Genomic DNA, 23,776 nt, shown 5'->3' with positions numbered 1-23,776 from the left:
TTTTCTCCTTTTTTGGCTGACATAGGCTGTTACTACTCAGGGCAGTTTTCTGCATTTATGTAAATAGTAGTTCTAAAAGCTTTTGCTAAGTTATTTTACTCTGTCTAGCCTTTAGGCTGCAGACAGCATTACACAGCTCTGCAGTCTACTTGACGGATCTTTAGACACATACAACAAATGGCTTTGGAGATGCCTGTACTATGTCCCTGTTCTGTTGTTCTTTTTTATTTTAAAGAACTATAATAGAAGTGTCTGGAGTTTTTTTTTTCCCAAGCCATTTATTGATGTTCTCTGATTTTTCAGTGCGAGGTCTCTTATTATCTTCCATTCTGAGTTCAGTTGTCCTGGATTTTCATTCTTCCAAGCAACTCATTCTTTCCCTCTCTACGTGTTGCTGCCTTTTTCTGCTGCTGAAAGCCCAGTGGCCTTTTCCTGATTTCACGGAGGATCCAGGAAAGTGGCAGTGACAGAGGCTCCGGCAGAGTGACTCTGCTTATTGCTTGGACTCACTGCAGGTCAGCCCCAACAGAGGGATTTAATCGCTCATCTGTACAAGGCTTCTGAGAGCATCTGCCAAGATGCCTGATCTGATTGCTTCCATCGATACTGGTTATGCATTTTGTTACAGTTAGAATCGTAGAATCATAGAATGTCCTGAGTTGGAAGGGACCCACAAGGATCATGGAGTCCGACTCCTGTCCCTGCATGTGACAACCCCACAGGTCACACCATGTGTCTGAGGCCTTGTCCAGTCTCTGCTTGAACACTGTCAGGCTTGGGGCCGTGACACCTCCCTGGGGAGCCCGTTCCAGTGCTCCACCACCCTCTGGGGGAAGAACCTTTTCCTCATGTCCAGCCTGAACCTCCCCTGGCACATCTTCCTGACATTCCCTCGGGTTCTGTCACTGGTCACCAGAGAGAAGAGCTCAGCCCTGCCCCTCCTCCTCCCCTGGTGAGGAAGCTGCAGCCCCATGAGGTCTCCCCTCAGTCTCCTCTTCTCCAGGCTGAACAGACCAAGTGACTTTAGCTGCTCCTCATACGGCTTCCCCTCCAAACCCTTCACCAACTTCATAGCCCTCTTCTGGACACTCTCCAGTAGCTCTAGATCTTTTTTCTACTGTGGTGAACAGTTGGTTGCCCAGATGTCTAAACTGACATTACAACCACAAGGCTCTGATGCTACAGTCTGATACTGGTTAAAAGCTGCAATTTAATACCATCCTGCCCATTACAAACAACAGTATGATCTGCTGAAAGACAGGCAATATGGTATGTGACTTCTTTAATTTTTTTTTTTAATGTACTTAAAAAAATAAATAGAGCAGCTTGGGTCTACACTTTTTAACCAAGGAAAACAAAAAAAAACAACCAATGAGATGTTCCTAAGTCCTTCGAGTTCCTTATCCCGTTTTTCACCTGTAGGAAGTGTTTTCTTCAGTCAATGGTTCTAATCAAAAGAAAAGAAGCTTTTCCCTTTCTTTCCCCCTGTCCCACATATCTGTCGTTTATCTATTGCTGACTTGAACAATGTATCTGAATGCTTTCTGTGGACAGCAGGGTCAGTGAATTCATGCTAAGGACTAGTAGCATCTACATAAATAACAGTGGCTATAGCAATGACCTGCTGTTCTGGGTTAGTCACCATTAAGTCAAACTCAAAACATAAGGGAGGCCATGTAAATCCTTTGGGGCAGGGAATTTTGCTCTGTTTCACGTTACCCTAAAGCAGGACTATTGCTTGCAGATGTTCTAGCAGACCATACAATGCCAATTGGACAAAAACCTGCATTTAAGAAGTAGTTGTAAGCAAAGGGTTGAATTTACCTTTCCTAAAGATTATGAAGTGGACCTCTGACTGGACTCACCTCTTGTAAAATGTGGGAATAGAAAGTGTATTTAGATTATTGCGGAGTTGAAGCACATGCTGCTAACTGAGATGCAAAGAAGGAATAAACAATGACTTAATGCCATTCTTGTTCCACAGAGAGCCATAAGTATGGGCAGAAAGTTGCTGAGTAAGGCACTAATGAAGCAAGTGGTAGAAATGAATCAAGAGATAATGCCACTTTTATAGGGCAAAAAGGATTCAAGAACAGACTGATTGAGCAAAGAGATGGGACTGAGATCAAGTGAACAGGAACAGCCTTCTTGGATTAAGTGGCCATTCCCAGTGCAGCCAAATGCTATTAGTGAACCTACATAAGAGGAGTCATCTCTTCTATGGAAGGGATGAACTGTGTGAAGAATCTTACATAGTCTATGATGTCGCAAAGCTGCGGTGAACTAGATAACAAACACAAATGCAAGCAGGCAGACGTTTTGGAGATACCTGAAAGTCAGAGAAATCAAGCAGAAGTCATTGCAGCCCAAGTTAAGATCACAAGCAGTATGTGAAATAGAGTGAGAAGCAAAGGTACCTTCAAAAACTATATGTGGACATCCTCTTTTCTGGATCTGACCACCTGGGCTGGGTGAAAAAGTCCCTGCAAAAGATTTTGAGCTTTCATGAAATTTCTTATCTGAATTGGGCTGAAGAGTGAACATCAGAAAGTGATGAGGGTACTAACAAGCTTTGCTTCATAGACCAGACAAAACACTGTTTTTAAAATTGTGATTAACTTCAATCTTCATCTTTTTGTTTTGCAAACCTTATCAGTATGAATTAAGTAAAACAGGGAAAATAACTTGCAGATTTTTCCATAGAGAAACTGTCAAAATTGAGTACGTTAGACATTTTCAGAAGCGATTTAAAAGCATTTTAAACTGAGAGTTTTGCTGTCTTGAGGGTTTTTTTTTAATTAGAGTCTTGTGGTGCATGACATAATTTTTGACAACTTCTCATTTTCTGACCATACCCCAGGACTGTTTCACTGCAGAATTTCCCATGCTGGACGTCACATCGCAACAAACGGTGCCAACAGCTGGGTTCAGCAGCCCACAGGACTCTCATTCAATACCTGCCCGACCTGGCCGTGGCCTCTGAAGGACGTGCCAGCTCGGCCTCTGTTTATGGCAGGGCTATTTTGGGTGGGCAGCACTGTCGAGACAGTTTGAAAAGGGCTTTGTTGGAAGGGGACATGTGAGCCTGGTTCTTCATTGTCAAACACCTGTATAGATATTTCTGCCGTAAAACGCAGGTGTAAATTAATGCGGTTTGCGCTTGCCTCCTTAAGGTAAATGTCAACTAAACCAGCATCTTCTTTTTCTCTTCTTTCTGTCTCAGGGATGTAAAGGCACAACTGTTTTATTTCTGTTTTGGTCATTGGTACCTCTGCTAAATAAGTTGGAATATTTAGTTGACTTCACCGGTAGTATTTTTCTCTCCCATTTCCCAGGTTTGAGTGACTTTACAAGGTGCACAGGGGGCAGTGAAGAATCAAGCCCTGTGTTCACACAGCCTGTCAGATTCCCCTTGTCTTTCCACTCACCGCTGAAGGTGTTACTGAAGCCAGCCAGCGCTGGCTGCGTCAGTGATATACAATCTCACAGCCCAGCCAAGTACAAATAACCCATTTGTGTCGCTCTTGAGAGGTTTCTGAGGATTATTCTCTGTGTCTTGAAAAGAAGAAGTGAAACTTAATGACCTGAGAAATTGTGTGGTGTGGGGGAAGGAGGCTCCTGCCAGGCGGAGGTGGCTGCAGCCAGGCCCTGGGGGTTTTGGAGAAATCTGTCAAAGGCAGCTTCCCTTCCTCAATCCTGCCAAGGAGAAGGACCTTCTGAGCAGAGTCACATTCCACCAGTGTTCGGCTGCCACTGAGTTTCTTTCTCCATGTTTTTTCCACCTGTTTTGAAAGTGAAACATCACGTCCAACAGTTATTTATCCCGTTTGAAATGCAAACCCGAAAATGGGAAGGGGAGCCCTGCCGTGCTGAGGTGTGACACTGCTGCAAAGCATCGAATGTCTGCATGATGCTTGCTTTTCCCTGATAGTGCCCTCTGGGCTTGGGAAGGAGAAGAGAACTAATGGGACCAGGGAAACAGAAACCGATAATGTATAGGATCGTGAGGTTCCCCAGCAGTGTTTGAGGTATACACTGGGTCACTCCTGAACGAACAAGGATCAGTGCCTTCAGCAGAGAGGTCATGCGGGGAGCACACGAGCCCTGATCACACCACCAGGCTCTCTAGCATCATTTGCACATTCGGAGATCCCTGCGTCTTCTCCAGGGCAGCGCATGGATTTGCACGTGTTAGGCAAAAAAGAGTTACCTACCTCCCACGTCTCAGAAGGTCGGATTTTTTTGCAAGGGAGTGGCAAGAGCACAAATATAATCTGGTAATAACAGAGTCACAGGACCAGGAGATAAAAGGCTACCTCAAGGCAGGATCATCGACGTAACTGCATGTAAACCATTCCTGACAGGCACTCACTCTTGCCTGTAGTTAAAAATCACAACTTAAGAAGACTGAAGTTTTCCTGAATAATCTGTGCCGTATTTCCACTGTTCCTTACTACTAGAAAGCCTGTAACAAATGTCTAGCCTGAATTTTCCTCGGTACAATTTCAGCTCATTGCTCATCATATCCACCAAGGAAACCTGGACAGGGCAGTTCACTCCTATTCTCTTTTTATTAGCTTCTTTCTGTTTCCGAAGAGTGTTACCATGCTTCTCTTCAGTCTCTTCTTCCACAGACTAAATGACTGTTTATTTAATCTGACATCTTAAATCATGTTTTCATAAAGTGGGCCATATTTTTTACTTCATTTTTTTCTATTTCTCCTTCATCTCTTTTTCCTCATCTTCTCTCTACCTGGTACTTTATCTGTCCCCAACCCTTTACCAAAATCTGATTGTAGCCTTAATTATTTTCATCTCTGTCAATTCCATGACGTTGTAACAGCGCTTGTTCTGGAATTTGGGTTTCTTCTTATTCTATTTTGCCTTCCTGCTTTTGCAAAGGATGATCTTAAAATATTTAAACATTGTCTATCTCCCTGGTTAGAGGAGAAGTGTGGACTGAGCACGACTTTACCAGTCAGGAGCTCCTAAGCTGTAGCTCTGGCTTAGCAACAGCTTGTCTTCAGTACAGCCCCAGGCAAGGCAGCCAATCTTGCTTTCGCTTTGATCTTCTTGAGGATCTGACTGGTTTTTGAAATTATGGTGGTTTATTGAAAGAAGTAGAAAAATAACCTAGCACTAGTCTGAATATTTGAGCTAGTTTTGGATAGGAGTCAGGGTCTCCTAAGCATCTCAAGTTTTTCTGGTCACAGGCAACCTTTAGTATCACTTTAAAGAACCACTCCAGAAATGGAAAGTTTAAGCATAATTAGCACTGACAGACTTCAGGGCTGTCATAAGGCTGAGGGACATAAACAGAAAAAAGATTAGGTGCTGTTATGCGGCTCACATCCACAAACCAGTATTGTCAGTCTTCGTATTGAAGAGTCCTTCTGAGCTGAGGGTTGTCACAGGCTGTTGGTTTATTTTTGTTTGCGGGGCTTTTAATGTCTCCATGCCAAAACCAGCTCATGGGTTTATTACCTAGTGTTGGACCTAAACGCATGCAACATCTTCTGAACCCATGTGTTAAACTCCCCAGCCGAGCTGCACACATTTGAAAGGCAAAGTTAATGATTTTTAAATTAATCTAGCAATCTTTATTTACGTCACTGATTGCAAGATAATTTCCATGAAAAATTCCGTTTTGTTCTTTAAAAATTACTGTGTAAGAAAACTCCTAGTCTGGATATTGTTCTGTTCAGTGTAAAGGACAGATTGTTGGCATTCCGGGGTAATTCTGCTCTCTGGCAAAGGGCGTGCTTCTTATCAAGTGCTCTGATGTTCAAGTGCCTGAGGGCTTGTTCACATGGGGAAATTCAGTGGCATTATTCATACCTCTCCGCTGCAGAATGTGAGTACCCACATGGGAACTCAACAAGGGTATAATTATTTTGCTCTAGAAAAGTCCTAAGTACCTTCACATAATTTCTCCCAGAAAGTTAGCTACAGCACAAGTAATGCAACGCACCAGAGAAAATGCATCCGGGGACATCAGGCAGGACTGCTTTGTACAAGAGCAGCTCTTCACTCATGTGACAATACATTTCCCTATTTGAGGTTGTTTTTTTCACACAAAACACTCTGCCTTAAAAAAAAAACCCTCATTCTACAGAGAAATTAAAACAAACACCATGCACATACTTCTCCGCACCCACCCACTGATTATTTTAATTATTGATATTAATTTTGCTGACTTTGACTTTTCTTCTTCAAAGCACCATCTGTACGTAAACGAATCCTCACTCTGAGCACAGCACTCGGACAAATGCTATCCGAGCAGTGACTACAGCTCTTGGTAAGCAAACCATGTGCTGAATGCTGATGGAGAGGGCTAGCGCTAGCTCGGGAAAATAAGCGAGAACAGAATCTAAGTAATGAAAAACAATTTCACACTTCAAAGGATATTAACAGGACGTGCTGCACCTGCAGCCATGAATTTCATTTGCATAGGAGAAAAACAATCTCTGCGCTGTAAATGTAATACGAGGGGTTGGAGGGATGAAGGGAAGAAAATAGAGGCTGCCTGGCACACAGCGTCCCTTAGCAGCGGCTGGGTTGTGGCCTTTGCGGTTCTGCCTTTTGTGTCTACTCCACCCTTTGCAGTTCTCGCTGAGTGACCCGAAGCAGGTGGTACAACTGGGAGAGAGATGTCGGAGTCCTCTGGTGCCCGGCAGCGTCCAGGTGCCCCGGCTGGGCACACTCCTGCACAGCTTTCTGCAGCTGCAGCTGCAGCGGGAGGGAAGCCAGCGGTCCTCGGAGATCTGGGGAAAACCAGCGACGGAATATTTTGTCACAGATTACCTGAGGAAAGGGGAAAAAAGCAGATCGTTTTCTTCCAGGAAACACAACTAATGTCCTGCTGCTTCTCTGGGACTGTGGCAAAATGTCATCTGAATCTAAAACGCCTCCAGCCATTCAAAGAGGAAAGTATAGAACAGGAGCATCCACAAAAGCTATGCTCTAGCTGAAGATCCCACTCTTTCTTCTCAGACTGCTCTTGCACTTCTGCATAACAAGTGGTGATAGTGAGGGGGTGGAAGAAGCAACCGAAAGGCGACCCAGCTACGCTCCCCCAGCCTCCTTGCTGTGCCAGTGCCTCCCACCAGCACAAGCGGGGTGAGCTATAAGACACCTCATCCCAGGACCAAAGCTCCTCTCTCCACTGCATCCTCTTACTGCATCTGAAGTGTGGAGAATCACAGCCATAGCGCCTCACTGCTTACAAGTGGACAGCCATGACTTTACCATTAGTGGAGATTGTGGCCTTTCAGTACTTAAAAGGGGCCTCTAAGAAAGATGGGGACAGACTTTTTAGCAGGGCCTGTTGCAATAGGACAAGGGGTAATGGTTTAAAACTAAAGGAGTGGAGATTCAGACTAGACTTGAGGAAGAAATTTTTTACAATGAGGGTGGTGAAACACTGGCCCAGGTTGCCCAGAGAGGTGGCAGATGCCCCATATCTGGAGACATTCCAGGCCAGGCTGGACGGGGCTCTGAGCAACCTGATCTGGTTGCAGATGTCCCTGCTCATGGCAGGGGGTTGGACTAGATGACCTTTGAAGGTCCCTTCCAACCCAAACTGTTCTATGATTCTGTGATAGTAATGCTGATCCCCTGCCCCTACTTATTCCACTCTCCTATCTGAGGCATTGGGCTAACAGCTACACAAAAACAGGACAAATAAACACTAGTGAATATAAAGATTTGTTTGCATGCCCCAAGACGGCATTTCTGAGAAGGACTGGAACATTATGTGGCCACGTTTAAAAAGATGACTGCCTTCATCTCACAGTCTCCTAGTACATACCATGCATTTTATAGTCAGTGTGATTTTAAAAGAAATGGATGCATAAAGCAGCTGTGTCTACTCACTTGCAAGTTGTTATTGGCTCTCTGTGCTCCGCATTTTCTGATTTTCAGATTGCATTTTGAAAAGCAATCAAAAAAATTACAGTCTTCATCTCCTGTGCAGTTCTGCTCAAGAATGTCCCTCATTTTGGGTTCAAAAAAGGCCATATCCACATCAATGGCCACCACCTGTGGATCAAAACAACCATCAGATCTGGCACAGCACAGCCTGCGGGACAGAGCTGAGCAAGTGTTCTTTGCTGCTTGCTTTTGGAAATGCTGTGCTGAGATCACCTGCCAGTGGGGAACTGGGATCACAATGAAAGGGCTTTATTTTGATTAACTGAGCTGCAGTAGTCTCGTAAATACCACTTTTAAAATAAAAACAGCCAATGCTTACAACACCAGGAAAGGGAAAATTATCTGTGGACAATATGCATCCCTGGGGTCAACTAGATTGATTTGCCTTAAACCGGGATTATGCAACTTGAAGACTGAGCTACCCACTGTTGCAGATTATGCAGACGGCACCTCTATCTTTTAATTATATGACAGTGCAAAGTTATCCACAGGCCAGACAGTATCATTTCAAATGCACCATTCAGACTAAACCCCTGCCTTTATCATTGTGGAGAGCAGCCGTGGGATGTGCAGCAGAAGTACCTGCACCTGATATAGCTCCTGCAAACCTGCCATTGCATTCCGTGGATTTGAGTCTGCTCAGCTATCAAAAGAAAAATCCCTGAGGTTGTTGAAAATTGGGACTGGCTTTGCCTGGTCCTGTTCGCTATGAATTGACTCATTTATTGTGGATGATTCTAGTTCTGCTTGTTCAGAAATATGGTCTGTAACAGAGTCCAGCCAGCAGCTGGTCTCAGCAGAAAAAGCAAGGACTGAAGGGATCAATCAATTTTCTCACCCTGACACAAGACTTGCAAAATAGTGAATACGCAGCACAAAGAGGTCTGCAGAGCTGCTGCTCATGCTAGGTTTGAGACCATTCTGTAGTCTCCGTTTCTGCCAGCACCACTCCACTCATGAATACTTCACTTAAAAAAATCACAGCAACAAGCAGTGAAAGAAAGGAAATCCAGTAATGGGATGGTGGCTGCTTGACATGAGACAAACTGTGGGTGACCACAATGACCACGACCTGTCTGCATCATGATGGATGCAGCAATCAGCACACCTTCAGAGCTGTGCTTAACACTTGACAGTCAAGGTCAAAGACTCTCCCTTGCAGAGGCTGATACACACTTTCATGGAGGCAAAGAAATGTCTGAGACCTGGGCAGAGTTACTTGGGCTCAAACGATAGGCTCATTTTTAAGATTCAACCTCCCAAATAAGAGGAGAAGCTGAACTGCATGGCTGGAGCAGCAGCTGGATCAACCCCAGGAACTAAAGATGTCTGGTCTGGTAGAAGACCAAATAAACCTTCCATAGGCAAAAGAAAGAACAAGGTCTAATCTTCATTTTATTCTAGTCCTTTTTCCCCAGGGAAAATCTTAAAGAGATGAGGCATAGCTTAAAGATGCAAGTATTTTTCAGTTTTTTGGAGAGGTTGATAATGATGATGTAGCCTAAGGAATTTCACGCATTTGGACAGGCAAGGTTTTTTTTCTTGTCTTCTTTACTTCCTTAAGCTTTCTGCAGTTTTGCAGAAAGAACTTCTGTGGAGAAGAGACAGTAAAAGCTGTGCAGGGTTTCCCCAGTCCTAGGATGGCTGCATCATCTTCTTGGTGGGGTCTCTGCCAGCACTGAGGCTTTGACAATGTGATCAATTGCTCTGCTAGGAAAAACATCCCTGGCTTCCAAATGTGCGGTTGCCAAAGGGCTCAGTGATTTCAGTGAAGTATCTCTGTTACAAAAATGTGTGGGCATCCAGCCAGACCCTGTGAGGGTAGATCTGGGTGACATGCTCCCTATTAACAGCTGGAGGAAAATGACCTGGAGGTGTTGATTGACAGCTGGCTGAACATGAGCCAGCAGTGTGCCCAGGTGGCCAAAGGGCCAACAGCATCCTGGCTTGTATCAGGAATGGTGTGGCCACCAGGACTAGAGAAGTGACTGTGCCACTGTACTCGGTGCTGGTGAGGCCCCACCTTGAATCCTGTGTTCAGTTTTGGGCCCCTCACTACAAGAAAGACACTGAGGTGCTGGGGAGAGTGCAGAGAAGGGCAATGAAGCTGGTGGGGGGTCTGGAGCACAAGTCTGATGAGGAGCGGCTGAGGGAACTGGGGCTGTTCAGCCTGGAGAAAAGGAGGCTGAGGGGAGACCTGATCCCTGTCTGCAACTGCCTGAAAGGAGGTTGTAGCATGGAGGGGGTTGGTCTCTTCTCCCAAGCAACAAGTGACAGGACAGAGGAAATGGCCTCAAGTTGCACCAGGGGAGGTTCAGATTGGATATTAGGAAACATTTCTTCATGGAAAGGGTGGTGAAACACTGGAACAGGCTGCCCAGGGAAGTGGTGGAGTCACCATCACTGGAGGTGTTTAAATGACATATAGATGAGGCTCTTAGGGACATGGCTTAGTGCCAGAGTTAGGTTACGGTTGGACTCTATGATCGTAAGGGTGTCTTCCAACCAAAATAATTCTATGATTCTATGATTCTACATTTTGGTGGGGTTTGTTATGGTTATAATTGATGATGAAGGTGCTCAAGGAAATGCAGGAAGGACCCAACTTGGCACCTGGCCTGATTTAAAGTCATATTTAAGGTGCTGTAATCATTCTAGTTGTCTTTGAGATACTGGTAAAAGAGGAAGCTCTCCTGGGGCACTGTATATTCACCCAGACCTCCTTCCCACTCTGCCACTTACGTACTTCATCACAGCTTAAAATTCCCCCGGGTGATCTACCAGGCAGTGATCTCTCTGCTCTGTGCCGCAGGAACAGCACGTGATGGCTGGATGGAGGGCTGGAGGCTTATCCTCACCATTTGAAAATAATCCCTAAAGTAAAACTGTTGCACTCCAGGAACATTTCTGTGGGCATTAGCAGTCCCGTTACTGGGATGAGGAATAGTGGTACTATTATAGGTATTTGGTAGTATCCTCTGCAGAGCACAAGACAAGTGTAAAAAATGCTTAAAACAAACATAAGGGACAAAAAAGAGGCTTCCTGGCTGTGTTCTAGAACTGGTTAGATAAAACCACCTAGAGTTTCTGCTTCTCACTCTCCTTCCGTCTTCACCCATCAGTTCTCCGTTCACCCCCACAGCTTTCTGACCATGGGCATCTCCTGTCTCCCAGCCCAGGTGGGAGATAACAGATGATAATAACAGGCTGAAAGTAATGTACAACTGTGAGAGCCATGCGTGAGTGACAACTCACTTAAAAAAAAAAAAAATTCTCCTAAAAATACTAAATTAGAGTACTTTCCTATACCAGAAGGTGACTGTTGTCTCTTTGGATCCCAGAAGGCATGGGAGGATCATGGAGAAGCAAGCCTCACCAAAAGGACTCCTAAGGGAAGACACCTCCAATATCCTTTATCTTTACCTAAATGAAATCTCTTTTCCTGTAAATAGGCTGTAAAACAGATGCTCTGGTGTGTGCTCAGCCACGGGCAGACCCAGCCCTGTGTAGCTGAAAAACATGGGCAAAGTCCACCTTGAGGAATCCCCACCGTACCTCACTTTGCCTAAATACTGGTACGCTTGTTTTAGTTTCTTGCTGTAGCTCCTCACTCATTCCCTGTTCAGCTGCTGTATTGCACCTGAATAAACAATGGGAGGGAAGGGAAGGGTGAAGGGGAAGCACTCTAATTGCTCTTAATGGCTATATGTTTGGGCAATGTTTGCCCAGTACTCTGAAAATGTGCAAGTTATATTAACACTTGGTGAGTACTGAAAACAGCATTCAAGTCCCTGAAAATGCTTTATGTTCACTTAGAGTGCAGAAACTCCCTTGATGTTGCTGCAAATTGTGAGCGTGGTCCAAACATTTACTTAGTGCACAGTGTCTCCAGTCCGTACACACCATTCCCACCGAAACCAGTGGAATTTCTGTCAGAATGAATGGATGATACACTCAGCAATGTGGTCCTGAGCTACATCACCACTTAGAAAACATGGATAGCTATTCGGGTCCGAATTACAGCTGTACAAAGAAAAGGCAAACAGTAACAGCACCAGGGAGTTGCATGTCACCATCGTTGGGTCATTTCCAGACCAGATAAGCTGAACATTAAAGCACAAAGATGTGCGTGTTTGGCTGTGGGGAATTCCCCTTGTACCAGCTCAGAGAACTCAGCCTTACATTTCAAACTCAAAACAGTTCTTCCTTTCAGCATCCCTAGCAGATATAGTTGCCGTGACTCAAATTACAGCTTCATTTACAGCTTTTGAGGTCTCCTTGCCTCCGGGAGGTGTCCGTCACCACAGTCAAGGGACCCTGTTGGTGATGGTGCCTTTGAGGAGCTGATACAAATGAGAACTGAGCAAGCAGTTCTCAAAGCAAGCAGCAGGATCTAGTGCTCTGAAACGTGGCTGCACATATTACAGAGAGGAAAAGCAGTAGAGAAGTTCCCCTGTCACTTGTAAATGCATTAGTTTTGCAAAAATTTGGGCAAAAGCTGTACGAGGAGGGAAATGTCACTTTTACACAGCCACTTTCAGACTAGACCTCAAGTTGCTGCACCTTCACCCCAAAGACCCAACTTACCGTGAGATCGTGCCTGATAGCGAAGTTTTCTGGTTTAATGTCACACAGGTGAAGTCGGTGAGAGAAATCATTATCAAAATGCTGCACCATGTCCAGAAAGCTGAGTGCAATGTCAATGATGGCTCTCACCCTGCTTCTGTGGCCAGCAAGGGAGGGACCAACAACATTTTCCAAGGGAAAAAGAGTTTTGTGCCAGGCATGTCCAGCTGTGAGATACTCCACAGCATAAAAGTGTCCACAAGAGCCAATAATTCGTAGCACGTGCTTGCTGAAGTCCTGCAGCAAACTGAAGTAGATATACTCTTCCTGCTGGAGCAGGGACCACATGCTAGCCACCTGTGCTTTCCAACGTGGTCCCTTCTTCCTTGTCCACAAAGGCCCCATGGTACTGTTAGACAGTTCTAGCCCCAGGACGTTTTTGACCTCCAATGCAACCATCAGCAGAAGCTCTGTTTCAGGAATATCCTGTGTTTCCACCTCCTCTAGCATACTGAGATGCTGGTAGCTGGAGAAGATTTCCTTTTTGGATTTCAGGATGATGGGCTGGCCTCTCCAGTCAGCCTGGATGACCTTCTTACCTCTGTCGTAGTAAAGGCAGTGTTTGTACACCAGCTTCTGTGCCACACACAGGTCTTCACAGAGGTCACCAGTCAGGGCTCCGCTGCTGTAGTCAAGACACTGGAGTGAAAGAGCAGAATATTCATATTCAGCAGAATATTCATAGCAGGGCCATATGCCCATGGACCATGCAGAAGAAAGGCAAAGAATCAGCAACAGTCATAAGCATGAGAGGCTTGCAGCAGTCGTGGTACCACAAGCACACACTTTGTATAACTGTTGGGTGATGCAATGGTTTTTCAGAAATCTCTAGAGACCTTTTACTAGGGGTAGCCTTGCTTCAAAACACAGATTGTTGGGATGGTAAAGGACAGGCTGTTGGGGCAGGGGCAGGGAAATGGACTAGATCACAGAATCATCACAGAATTACAGAAATGGTTGGGGTTGAAAGGGACCTCTGGAGATCATCTAGACCAACCTACCTGCTAAAGCAGGTTCACCCAGAGCAGATCGCACAGGAATGTGTCCAGACAGGTTTTGAATGTCTCCAGAGGAGACCTGACAACCTCTCTGGGCAGCCTGTTCCAGTGCTCTGGCACCCTCAAAGTAGTTTCTCCTCATATTCAGATGGAACGTCCTGTGTTTCAGTCTGTGCCCATTGCCCCTCATCGTATCGTTGGGCACCAGTGGAAAGTCTGGTCCCATCCTCTTGAGATGGGACAACCTGTTACTCTTAAGTTCTTGCCACATATGAATTCAGTGAGAGCAGCTCTGAACTCACTTGGCTACGCTATGTGAGATTCTGGGCTGTAACACTCTAGGGCACAGGAGATAACTCCCAGTGTATGCAGGACTTCTCTGGAAGGTTCAGGGCAGCATATCTTAGACATCGCCATTTAAACTACAGGAAAATCCATGGGTAGCTGGATTGCTGGGACCTGCCACAGCCCTGCATGTTTCAGCCTTGCACTCAACATGCTCTGAATGAAGCTGTACGAACCTCCTTCTGCACTACCAGGGAACACAGAGGCTGTGCTCAGTGCCTCCTGGACCAAGAACTTTCAGACTTTTAAAATATGTAAATGCCATAGGACAGAATTACTTTTCCAGTTTTTATATGTAATTATCAGAAGTGAAATTTTGATATTAATTGCTTAAATACTTTGGTTTTTTAATTGGGAAAAAAATCAACCTGTGAAAAAATGGGAACTGCCGATCGATAGTTAAGCGGTCACTGCAATTTCATTGCAAGAACTGCAAGGATTCCCTCACCAGTCCTTCCCTCAACCCATAATTGTTTCCATACCATAATTTCCAAAAGTGTAGGCAGTCAATATATTCCTACGGGCATTCAGAAGTGCAGCTGCAGGGACTGCTTTGGGTGAATCAGTAGAGGGGATGATCAGAGGTCTCTGGTGAAAGGGGAATAGCCTGCAGTGGTGTAGAAAGCCAAACATCTGGGAGGCGGCTTGATAGTGTCAGCGTTCTTCATTGCTTTCTGGCATTTGAACCTTCATTTAAACAAGTTGGCAGCTCCCCCTGCATGTGGAGTACTTGCAATGGCCTCCTGACCCCCACCTCATCTGTGACTATATGCTGTTACGAACACAAGAAACATGATCGTAAGATTCAAGCGATGTATTTTTTTAGAGCAGTCTCTGAGTTGTGCACCAGAGGAATATATACTGATGCCAGGCAACATTCAGAGTCCAACCTTAAACAACACATTGGGGAATGGGTGGAGGATTAAGTCCAAAATCCAGGAATGGTGATAAATTCACTAAAACAGCTAGCTGAGGTTTAGTTCAGACAGGCCTAAAAGTTTATACTCTGATGTCCTCACAGCCCAAATGAGAACATTCCATGCCAGCTAGGTAAGCCAACTCTAGCATGAAAGCCCTGACCTGGAGTCCAGGGAGATGTATATGTGTGAAACACACATCTGCATCCACATCCATATCTGGATGGCCAAGCAGACTCACTGGGCTGTCTGCAGACTTCAGAGCACACAGATCAATGTTCTTGCTTTTGAAAATCTACCCCTATGAATGTAATACAAATTTGTTTTCCCTTTTAAAATGGGAAATGTAATTTTCATTAACAGAAGTAGTTTAGTCGTTCTTACCATCTGGAACTCAAAGGAATTTTAGGAAGAAAATTACAAACAGAAGGAATTTAGGGTGGTTTTCTTTGGAGCATAAGTATAATCACATTTAAAATCATTGCTCTCCTGCTGAGAAGACCACAACCTAACTCTTCTTCTGCTACAATAAGAGAGCATAGGACTCAGTCCTGTAATTGGGTCCACATGAGTGAACACTCACCCCTGTGGACAATTTGACTGTGGTCCATCAAGTTCACTATTAGATGGTCCATGTGTATGGATATCTTGTGTCTGGAACAACACATGCTCAGAAAAACTCCAGTCAAACATGTGAACGTGCATCTTATTTTCTTGTGTTGCCACCACATCATTCTTAATGGCACTAACGAGAAAAAGTAGTCGTGGAAAAAGGAGTCTCACGTTTCCCAGACATAGGAGATGAGTCATTTTTGAACCTGGCTGCTCTTTAGGACTTGTCTGCTGTTCCAGTTGAACCCATAAATCTTTGACTATTAACCTAGTATCTGACAAACAGTCTCCGAATCAGATTCTTCTTACGCTGAACTTGCACAGTGTTTTGCAAACTGAGATCTGTGAAACAGGACTTAACCAAGGAGTTCCTGGTCTCACAGTGATGAAACACAGATCAGCCTTCCAGAAATAACATTCTCTGCTGGTCACCAATGCAACAGAGAATTTCAAAAAGGCTTCCTCAAATAAGCAATCAAGAAGTTTGAACAACTTTCAATGTGTCTCTAATCACAGAATGTAGTGAGTCGTGAGTCACTCAGTGGCTTTAAAAATCTCCTCAGTTTCCTGTTCATTATAACCCAGAAGGTCAGCAAAGTCTGACTGCACCTTCACATCCTCACTATCCCCCCATTATTCCAAATGTTATTGTTTTATGTTTCCCCATAAGCGTATTTTGTATTGTTTCCCCTCCCTATTTTCTTCTCTCCATTTTCACCCCACCAGCCTTAGGAGGACAGATATCAGAACAGAATACTATGTTGTCTAGTGCCAAAAAGACAGCCAACAGCATTTCCCTAATTTTCCTTTTTGGAGACTTTGAGAGATTATATCAGCCTTTTATGCACAGTCTGCACTGGTAGTTCATGTTGAAGCACTTATTTGACCCCTACGTCCTTTCTGAATTCATACAGTTTTTTACAAGACAGTCGTCCATCCTATTGGCATAGCTTGTACTCTTGTGCTCCCCAGTGTATTAGCTTGCATTTTACTATATTAAAAAAACATTTTGGTGGACTGAAACATTTAAATAGGTGATTCAGATTACCCTGCAATGAAAAGATTGTCTGTTTATTATTTACCAACCCAAGAACCTTTGCACTAACTGCAAACTTCACCATACAAGATTTTATATCATCATGATGACTGCTGAGAAAGATAAGAATCAATTCCCCAAAGAAATCTTACAGAAATGGTCCTCCACACTTCCATCCCTCTCTTAATGACTGCATTTTGAGGTCTGTCGATGAGGCAGTTTTAAATCTACTAATGAGCCCCTTTGAATGTCACTAAGTGCCAGGTTTTTAAAATTAAATATGAAAGTGATACTCAGCCAAAAGCCTTATAGAAAAGCAGCTGTACTACACAAAAATGCAAACACAAGCATGGTTTGGACTCACTCATCTGTTTGTGTTTAAAATTGGCTACACATTTTTTTTATATCCTTATTATGCTTATCAAGATAAGTTAAAAAGGCTGGGTTTAAATTCATGTAAAAGTTTCAATTAATGTAAACCCTGCTAAGGTTTTGTATAAATTTAAATAACTTACGATACCACCATCACTTTTGTGTAGATCAGGCCTGAGACTGCGTCCTGCCTTTTTATCAAGTATCCTGTGTAAATGCAATATTGAACAGGGTTTTGGAAGGCATCAAATTTAATTGATTTCTCCAGAGAAAACAGAAATAGATTGCTATGATTTACTGTGTTCAGTGTAAATGAAGATGACACTAGTATTAGGAAAAAGTGGGTATTTTGAGAGTTGAAGCTGGTCTCTTCAAAATGCCCAGTGCTACTTCAGCCTTCCCTGTGCAGTCCACATCTGCACAGTTGTACATTTTACTCAGAAAAAAAGGAAACAAACCTTCAGAAATACCTTGCAAGGTTATACAACCATGCCATTTTCACCCACTTGCTTGAAATAGCTCATCTTATCTCCTACTGAAAATATGACAGATGGCTAGTAAAATAGTTTTTCTTGGAAGCTGAATTTCACTGAATGAAAGATGTGAGACTCAAATTATCAGATTGTTTGTTTCATAGATCAATTGCACTTTCTATAACTGCAAAACTCGTGCCATGGTCAGAAGATGTATAAAGACCTATTTTGGGGGTTACGAAGATGAGCTTGTTTTCTCATCGTTCCACTGCAAGGAAGACCCTTTTCTAACATCATCTGTGAAAACTGTCACTTACAAACCTTAATGATACTTTTGAAGACTCACCTACGGAAACAGATGAGCACAGCAATCTCAGCTACTCTTCCTGTGGAAGGAGGGTCTGAAACTGAACCATCACACAGTGACAGAACTTTCCAAGGTTGCACCTGCAATCTGATCCTTGCCAGGGCTTTTGAAGTCATGCCTAACGCTCTCTCAGCTGAAGAACAGCAACAAGTCTCTGCCCATCGGTTTCCTGGGAAGTCTGATGGCGAGGGCCTGGACCTCCCTGAGCTTGGTAGCTCCTTGCACCTCTGTGCTCCTCCCAGCCACGCAAGGAGTGGGCAGGATCCATTCCTTCAGCTGCAATCCCGAGCTCAGCTGTACTTCAACCTGACCGCTGGGGTAAAGAAACTGAACCTCACTGCCATTAAAAACACACTGTCAGGACCAATGCCTATGGTTTCTCTCCCTTTATTATACAGAATTTAGGGAATATCTATGATCAGGTTTTGCTTGCTGCAGTAATATATTACTTAATTTCCATTAGGATTCCTCCTTTTCCACGTAACGATTGGCATTACGAATACCTTAATTAAGAAACAAAATTAAACCTGAAGCATTAATCCATGCTGTTCCTTTTCTCGAAGTGTTTCCTACAAAATTCTACATCTGCTTTTTTTTTTTTTTTGAGAGAGAGAGAGCAAGAGATAGTTCTATGGATATTCGCAAATCCTTTCTTGAATGTTGAATAACTACATCTTAAATGCCAGCCCCTGCCAGGCGTAAAGGAGGCGTTACAAGCTGTGCGGCACTTCCGAAAGGCGACTTTTGTACAAACACCTCTTCGACTAAATAAATAAACAAAAAAGACAAACAAACCACGGAGGGAGGTTTCCTCCCGCTTGCCAGCGTGCGGGATGCCGAGCTGCCCTGTCCAAAGCGCCTGGGAAGCGGAACCGCCCGCCACGCCGGCAGCCGGCCCGCCTGCACCTGCCCTGGCCCCGGGGAGGGAGGCGGGGGGGCAGCCGCCCGCCCCCCAGGCACCGCCGGGGCCGCCGGCAGCCGCCCGCCCGGGCGCAGCGGGGACGCGCCGGTGATGCGGCAGCTCCGGCGGGACGGAGCCGGGCAGCAGCGCCCGAAAGCGGGGGTCGGGCTCATCGCAGCCCTGACGGACTCCCGGCGCCTCGTCCTGCCGGGCAGCCCCCGGGGGATGCCCCGCGTCCCGCCGGGGCACGTACCAGCCTCGCCAGGATCCGGTGGCTTTTCTCGTCCGTGCAGCGCTCGGAGAAGACGCTTCTGTGGAGGAGGAACAGCGAGGCGCTCACCACCAGCCAGCAAGCAGCCCAGAGGAGGAGGAGCACCAGGGTGCATCGCCGCCAGATTTTGAGCCGTAGCCTCTTGAAGCCTGGGATGCCCCTCATCGTCGCGCCCGGGCTGGGTTCGGGCGGCCGCTTCAGCTCCGAGCGAGCGGCGGTGGGCGCCGCGCTCCCCGCTCCGCACGCTTGTCCCGCTCCTCGCCCGCGCCCATCGCCAAACACCCCCCGCCCCGCCGCCGCCTTCCCCCCCCCGGCCCCCGCGGCGTGGGGACTCCCGCCTCCGCCGGGCTGCCCGCGGCCCCGGCCCCGGCCCCGCTCCCCTCCCCTGGCCGGCGCTGCCCTCACGGAGCCCGGAGCGCTCCTTTCGAATTTAAGCCACGTAGTTCCGCCGGCTTTTGTCTGCTCTGCCCTGTGCCAACCGGCCCCTGCCACTGCACGCACTTGGCGGGCTCTGCCCGCGCACCCCCCGCCCCACCCCCCCGCCTTTCCTCTTTCGAGTTTCTCACCCGAGAATAAAAGAGGTTTTGAAGGGTGATGGAGGCTGCTGTGGGAACCTTTCCCCGCCCAGGCGGCTGCCCGACACTTTGGAAGAGGCATCCTGGAGACGGCCGTTTTCTTCTGGTGAAAGCTTCGCATCCCGTCAAATGGAGGAGGAGGAGGAAAAAACAAAAATAAAAGGTTGTTTATTCTGGAGTAACTTCTCCAGTGTTATCCACCTGGGGCTAAAGCAGAACGAGAGAGAAGCGACTCAGGTGCCCATTCACTAACGCACCTCCCCAGAACCCCCAATGGTGGGTTAGCCCTTGACTCACCAGCAGCTCCCACGGCCTCCGCTGCCCACCCCCGTCCCGGCCGCGGGGGTGCGGGCTGGCCCCTGCCCGGCACCCCCATGTCTTGTTTCCCTCGGCAGCCGCTGGAGAAAGGCAGCGGAGCGGCCCCATTGAACACAGTGCCAAAACAGGGCAGGGTGCGCTGGCTCCAAGAGTGCTGGGAACGATAACTTGTTTCCCCGCCTTCTGGCAGAATGTCTGTGGCAGTGTCCCTCTTTGAGGAGGGGTCAGCTCCATGCCACAGATTCTAATATATTTGCCTTTGTTAACGTTTCTAAGAGGTCGAAGACCCAGATGTTTGTTCCTGTGCAGCAAGCAAGATGCTGGCATCCTTTCTTCAGCCCAGGTGCAGATGTTCACTGTCTCTGTTTAGACCAATGCATTCACTTTTTCCTCCCTTGACTCCCATTTGACAGCATCTCACCATCACAGTTTTCAATGGGAAAATTTGTATTCTGAAGTACAGCCCAGTGCAATAAGGGTATCTGATCCAGGCTTGCCATCAGATGTGATGAAAAAGGACCAGATTCATTTTCTTTCCTTTGTATGGATGGTTACCTAAGGCTAATTGCAATCTCATAGCACAGAGATGAATTGTAGTTAATGAAACCACTCATAGGGTAAATTATTTACCCAAATGTCTAAGAATAGCAGAATCTGGCCTGTAGATGGAGAACTGCAGAATAATTCAGTAGACTTCTTTTAATGAGCATCTTGTTTAAGTTGCTCTGGTGCACATTTTGTTAGTAAATTAATTTAATGAGATAAGCAGAAAATTCACTGTTGGAGAGCTGGGTTCAGGCATACATGTTCTGTATCATTATGTTCAACTTAATGAAAAATATCTCCCTGTACAAGGCGTTAAAAAGAAAGATGTGTCTATCGACATGACACAATTTTACCTCTCAGAACAGCAAGAAGATGAGCACAGGTGCAGCAAACTTGCTGCTATCCACACCTTTTGCATGATCAGTACAGTTCTCTCCTATATGGCAGAGCAGGGCTTGAAATTCAGCTTCTAAGTTGATAGCAGGCTATGGCAGAAAAGAAAATGGAAAGATAAAAACATTGCTGAAAATACTACGGCTTTCTAGAGACTCAGGAGGGAGATGCAAGAAGAGCAAAACCACTTTCATCCCTGAAGAGTCTAAGAGGCAGGATCATTATCAGTAGCCACTTCTTCTATTGTTTGTGTGTTTTGCCTGCTCTCTCTTCCATCTCCTTTCTTCGCATGCAGAGGCTGTCTATGCCCATCCTTTTTGTATTTTTTTCCCCACCCTGGATCCTTTTATTCCTAGAGGAAGCTGCTTTTGAGGCACTGGGGGATACAGTCAGTTTCTTGGGAATGTAGCAAGCAGGAAAGACTGACCGGGCAACTAGGAACTGAAAATTTCCATCCCATTTCTAAGTCAGATACAAAATGCTTTCAGATTCCATCTCTGACCAGTTTTGGCTATTCATCTTGAAATTCCTTGGACAATGAGTGAGGAAGGGCAAGAGGGCCAGTTACTCAGCCAGTAACCAGCCAGGCTTGAACACAGCCAACCATCACCAGCTGCCGCTGCCACCTGGGAGGAAAAGCTGCATATCTGCTGTAATGATGTCTGAAACAATCCTGAGGTGGAGATGTGTCCCACATGGAAGAGGGACACAGATGGTGTAGGAAACTCAGGCATCAGAAGATCTTCCTATTGCTTCGTCCTAAGCTGGCTGGGTAATAGTTCAGGCACTACCAAAACTATATATACTTTACACTTTATTTTTTGAAGTGTGGATCTGGATTTCTCTGTGTGTCAGCATTCCCCAAAGGATATTATGTATTATTATTTCATGTCCCTGAGATTCTCTATATGTATAATTTGTGTTTTAACTACACTTCTGGAAACAAATCTTAATTACTGCTGACTTTGAGCCAGGAACGAAGTATGGAGACTTCAAGTCTGGTTAGGTGTCATAGCTGAGCTGCTTGAATTGCTACTGAAAGAAACATGTTCTCCCCTCTTCATCCTCCACCATTCCTCCACTGTTTTCTTCCTGTTCTTGCCTGAGTAGTCCAGTCCCTTCTCTCAGTGAACCATGTGTCTCACCGCCCGGTAAGTTTACTCAACTCACTAACAGAGCAGAAAACAGTAATGCTGTTCTTTGCTGACATTATTTTCAGAGAGGTAAGAAAGTCCTGTGGATGCTGCCAGGTGCGCCGGCGGTGCAGCTGCAGGGTCAGGTGCTGTGGGATGCTGGGGACAAAGCTGTCACACTGGCTCAGCTGTGTCATAGCTCTGCACATGAAGAATGCAATGTGAGATTACGGGCAAGGTAATCTAGATGGCAACGGTTGTTGAAAAGGCCAATACTGTCCCCATTTTCACCCCCGCCATATGCTTCTGCTGCTGCTTTGGCAGTGGCACCGGGGTAGCTGGCACTGCCAGCAGCACCCGTAGGTTTCTGAGTGCGCTTTTAATTTCCTCCCAAGGTACCAGCTAAAATTTGCTGGGTTTTGGCATGTGCAAGGAGCCCACACACTTCCCTTTGGTTTGGGAACAGCTGCTACACATAGTGAGTGCAATTCTACCTTTAACATACAGATGTCTGATGCTTTGAAATTATGGAATAAGAAAAAATAGACTAAGAAAAAAATAATAGTTTCTAATATAGTTTTAATAAAGTTTTTAATAGTTTTAATGAAAAATGAGAGTATGAAGTGAAAGGAAGCTGATGAAGCAAGTGCAAGTTGCGTGACACACTAGGTTTAACAGTTTCATTTTATGGTAAAGCCCACAGGAGGCATTTGCGGGGAGTAAAGCACTGTCTTACCAGAAGATTTTTATATATCATTCAGATAGGGGAAAGGGTTTGTATCTAGTTATTCAGTCTCTGAACTTTCAAATATCTCACTGACTTTAGTGAGAGTGAAAAGTTGTATAATTCTGGTAAATATATGTGTGTGTGTACACATAGCCTCACGTACGTACCTACCTCCATATGCACATATACATAGACGTCTTCAGAACAGATCAAAAATTGACCCAGAAAGCTGGGATTCAGTAAAAGATAGAAGCCTGAGTGTTTTAGGGTCGGGGGGTTTAGTCTTTAATAACAATCTGTTGCCAGCTGCAAAATTCAAAGCTAGTCTTAGATTTCCCTAAACTTCAAGGATCTTCAGACTTACAGACTTACTTCCAGGCCATCCACTGTAAAATATGTATCTAAGTGTCTCTCTGTCCCATAGCATTTTCTCCTAGAAAACATCCTCTGCATCAGACAAAATTTGCTTCCTGTATATATAAAAATGTGGTTATTTCATGTTGCCTTACCATATTCCTAAAGGAAGCTATACCCCTATTCTCACTTTAACTGAGAATTTTAACTGAGAATTAAGCTTGATGGAAATTAGTTGGTAGAAGTTGAATTAAAGCAAGTGGCATCAAGGGCAGTAAAAATAATCCTGGACTAGCTGTATTAGTTCCTACCCAATTAAATTGCCGCAGGGTTTGAATTACTGCTTAGTGCATGACGCCAACATCGAGTTGGGGTCTCCTCTTTATTGCCGTGTTGGGCACATCACAAAATTGCGCATGGCTGGTGACAGCTCGGAGCTGGAATAACCCCAGGCTTTGGCAGCCAGGAGTGAGACGCCTTGGCAGGGGCAGCTGGAGGAGCCTGGAAGGGGCTCTGCCTCTGCTGTCCACCTACATGTGAGCTCAGCAGCTCCTGGAGCCAGGACCATGAGGAGACCTTGTCTCGGGGAGCTGCTGAGCCCACAGGTGGCTCGCTGCCTTCAGACACAAAGTGCGTCGCACAGGCCCCAGTTGTGTTAAGCTGTTAGTCCTTGTTTTCCTAATTACTTAGTTCTTCATGAGAGTTTAAAAGAAACAAAATAAATCAGTCATTAAGAACTAGCTTGGCACTCAAGTTAATGAAATGTAAAACTGGTTCATTAGGAGTTTTTGTTCTATTTGATTGATTTCATCGCCTTCTGTCATTAGCGCTAGGTTGTCTATGGAAACAGGATATGTTTCTGCTAATCACTCACAGGGCA

At 45.4% G+C, this 23,776-nt stretch overlaps 1 protein-coding gene across 1 annotated transcript; it reads right to left on the bottom strand.

The window, feature by feature from the left end:
- Positions 1 to 6,588: 6,588 nt before the first annotated feature.
- On the bottom strand, positions 6,589 to 19,015 carry DIPK1C (divergent protein kinase domain 1C). Its single transcript, XM_065629589.1, has 4 exons — positions 18,833 to 19,015; positions 12,520 to 13,197; positions 7,876 to 8,040; positions 6,589 to 6,804 (listed from the first exon to the last, which is right to left on the bottom strand). The coding sequence occupies exons 1-4, from the start codon at positions 19,013 to 19,015 to the stop codon at positions 6,589 to 6,591; spliced, it is 1,242 nt and encodes a 413-aa protein (XP_065485661.1).
- Between the last annotated feature and the right edge of the window lie 4,761 nt (positions 19,016 to 23,776).

The sequence above is a fragment of the Caloenas nicobarica genome, chromosome 2, assembly GCF_036013445.1.
Source record: "Caloenas nicobarica isolate bCalNic1 chromosome 2, bCalNic1.hap1, whole genome shotgun sequence".
Lineage (NCBI taxonomy): Eukaryota > Metazoa > Chordata > Aves > Columbiformes > Columbidae > Caloenas > Caloenas nicobarica.
The sequence above is the reverse complement of the archived record's forward strand: the minus strand, read 5'-3'. Positions and strand labels throughout refer to the sequence as shown.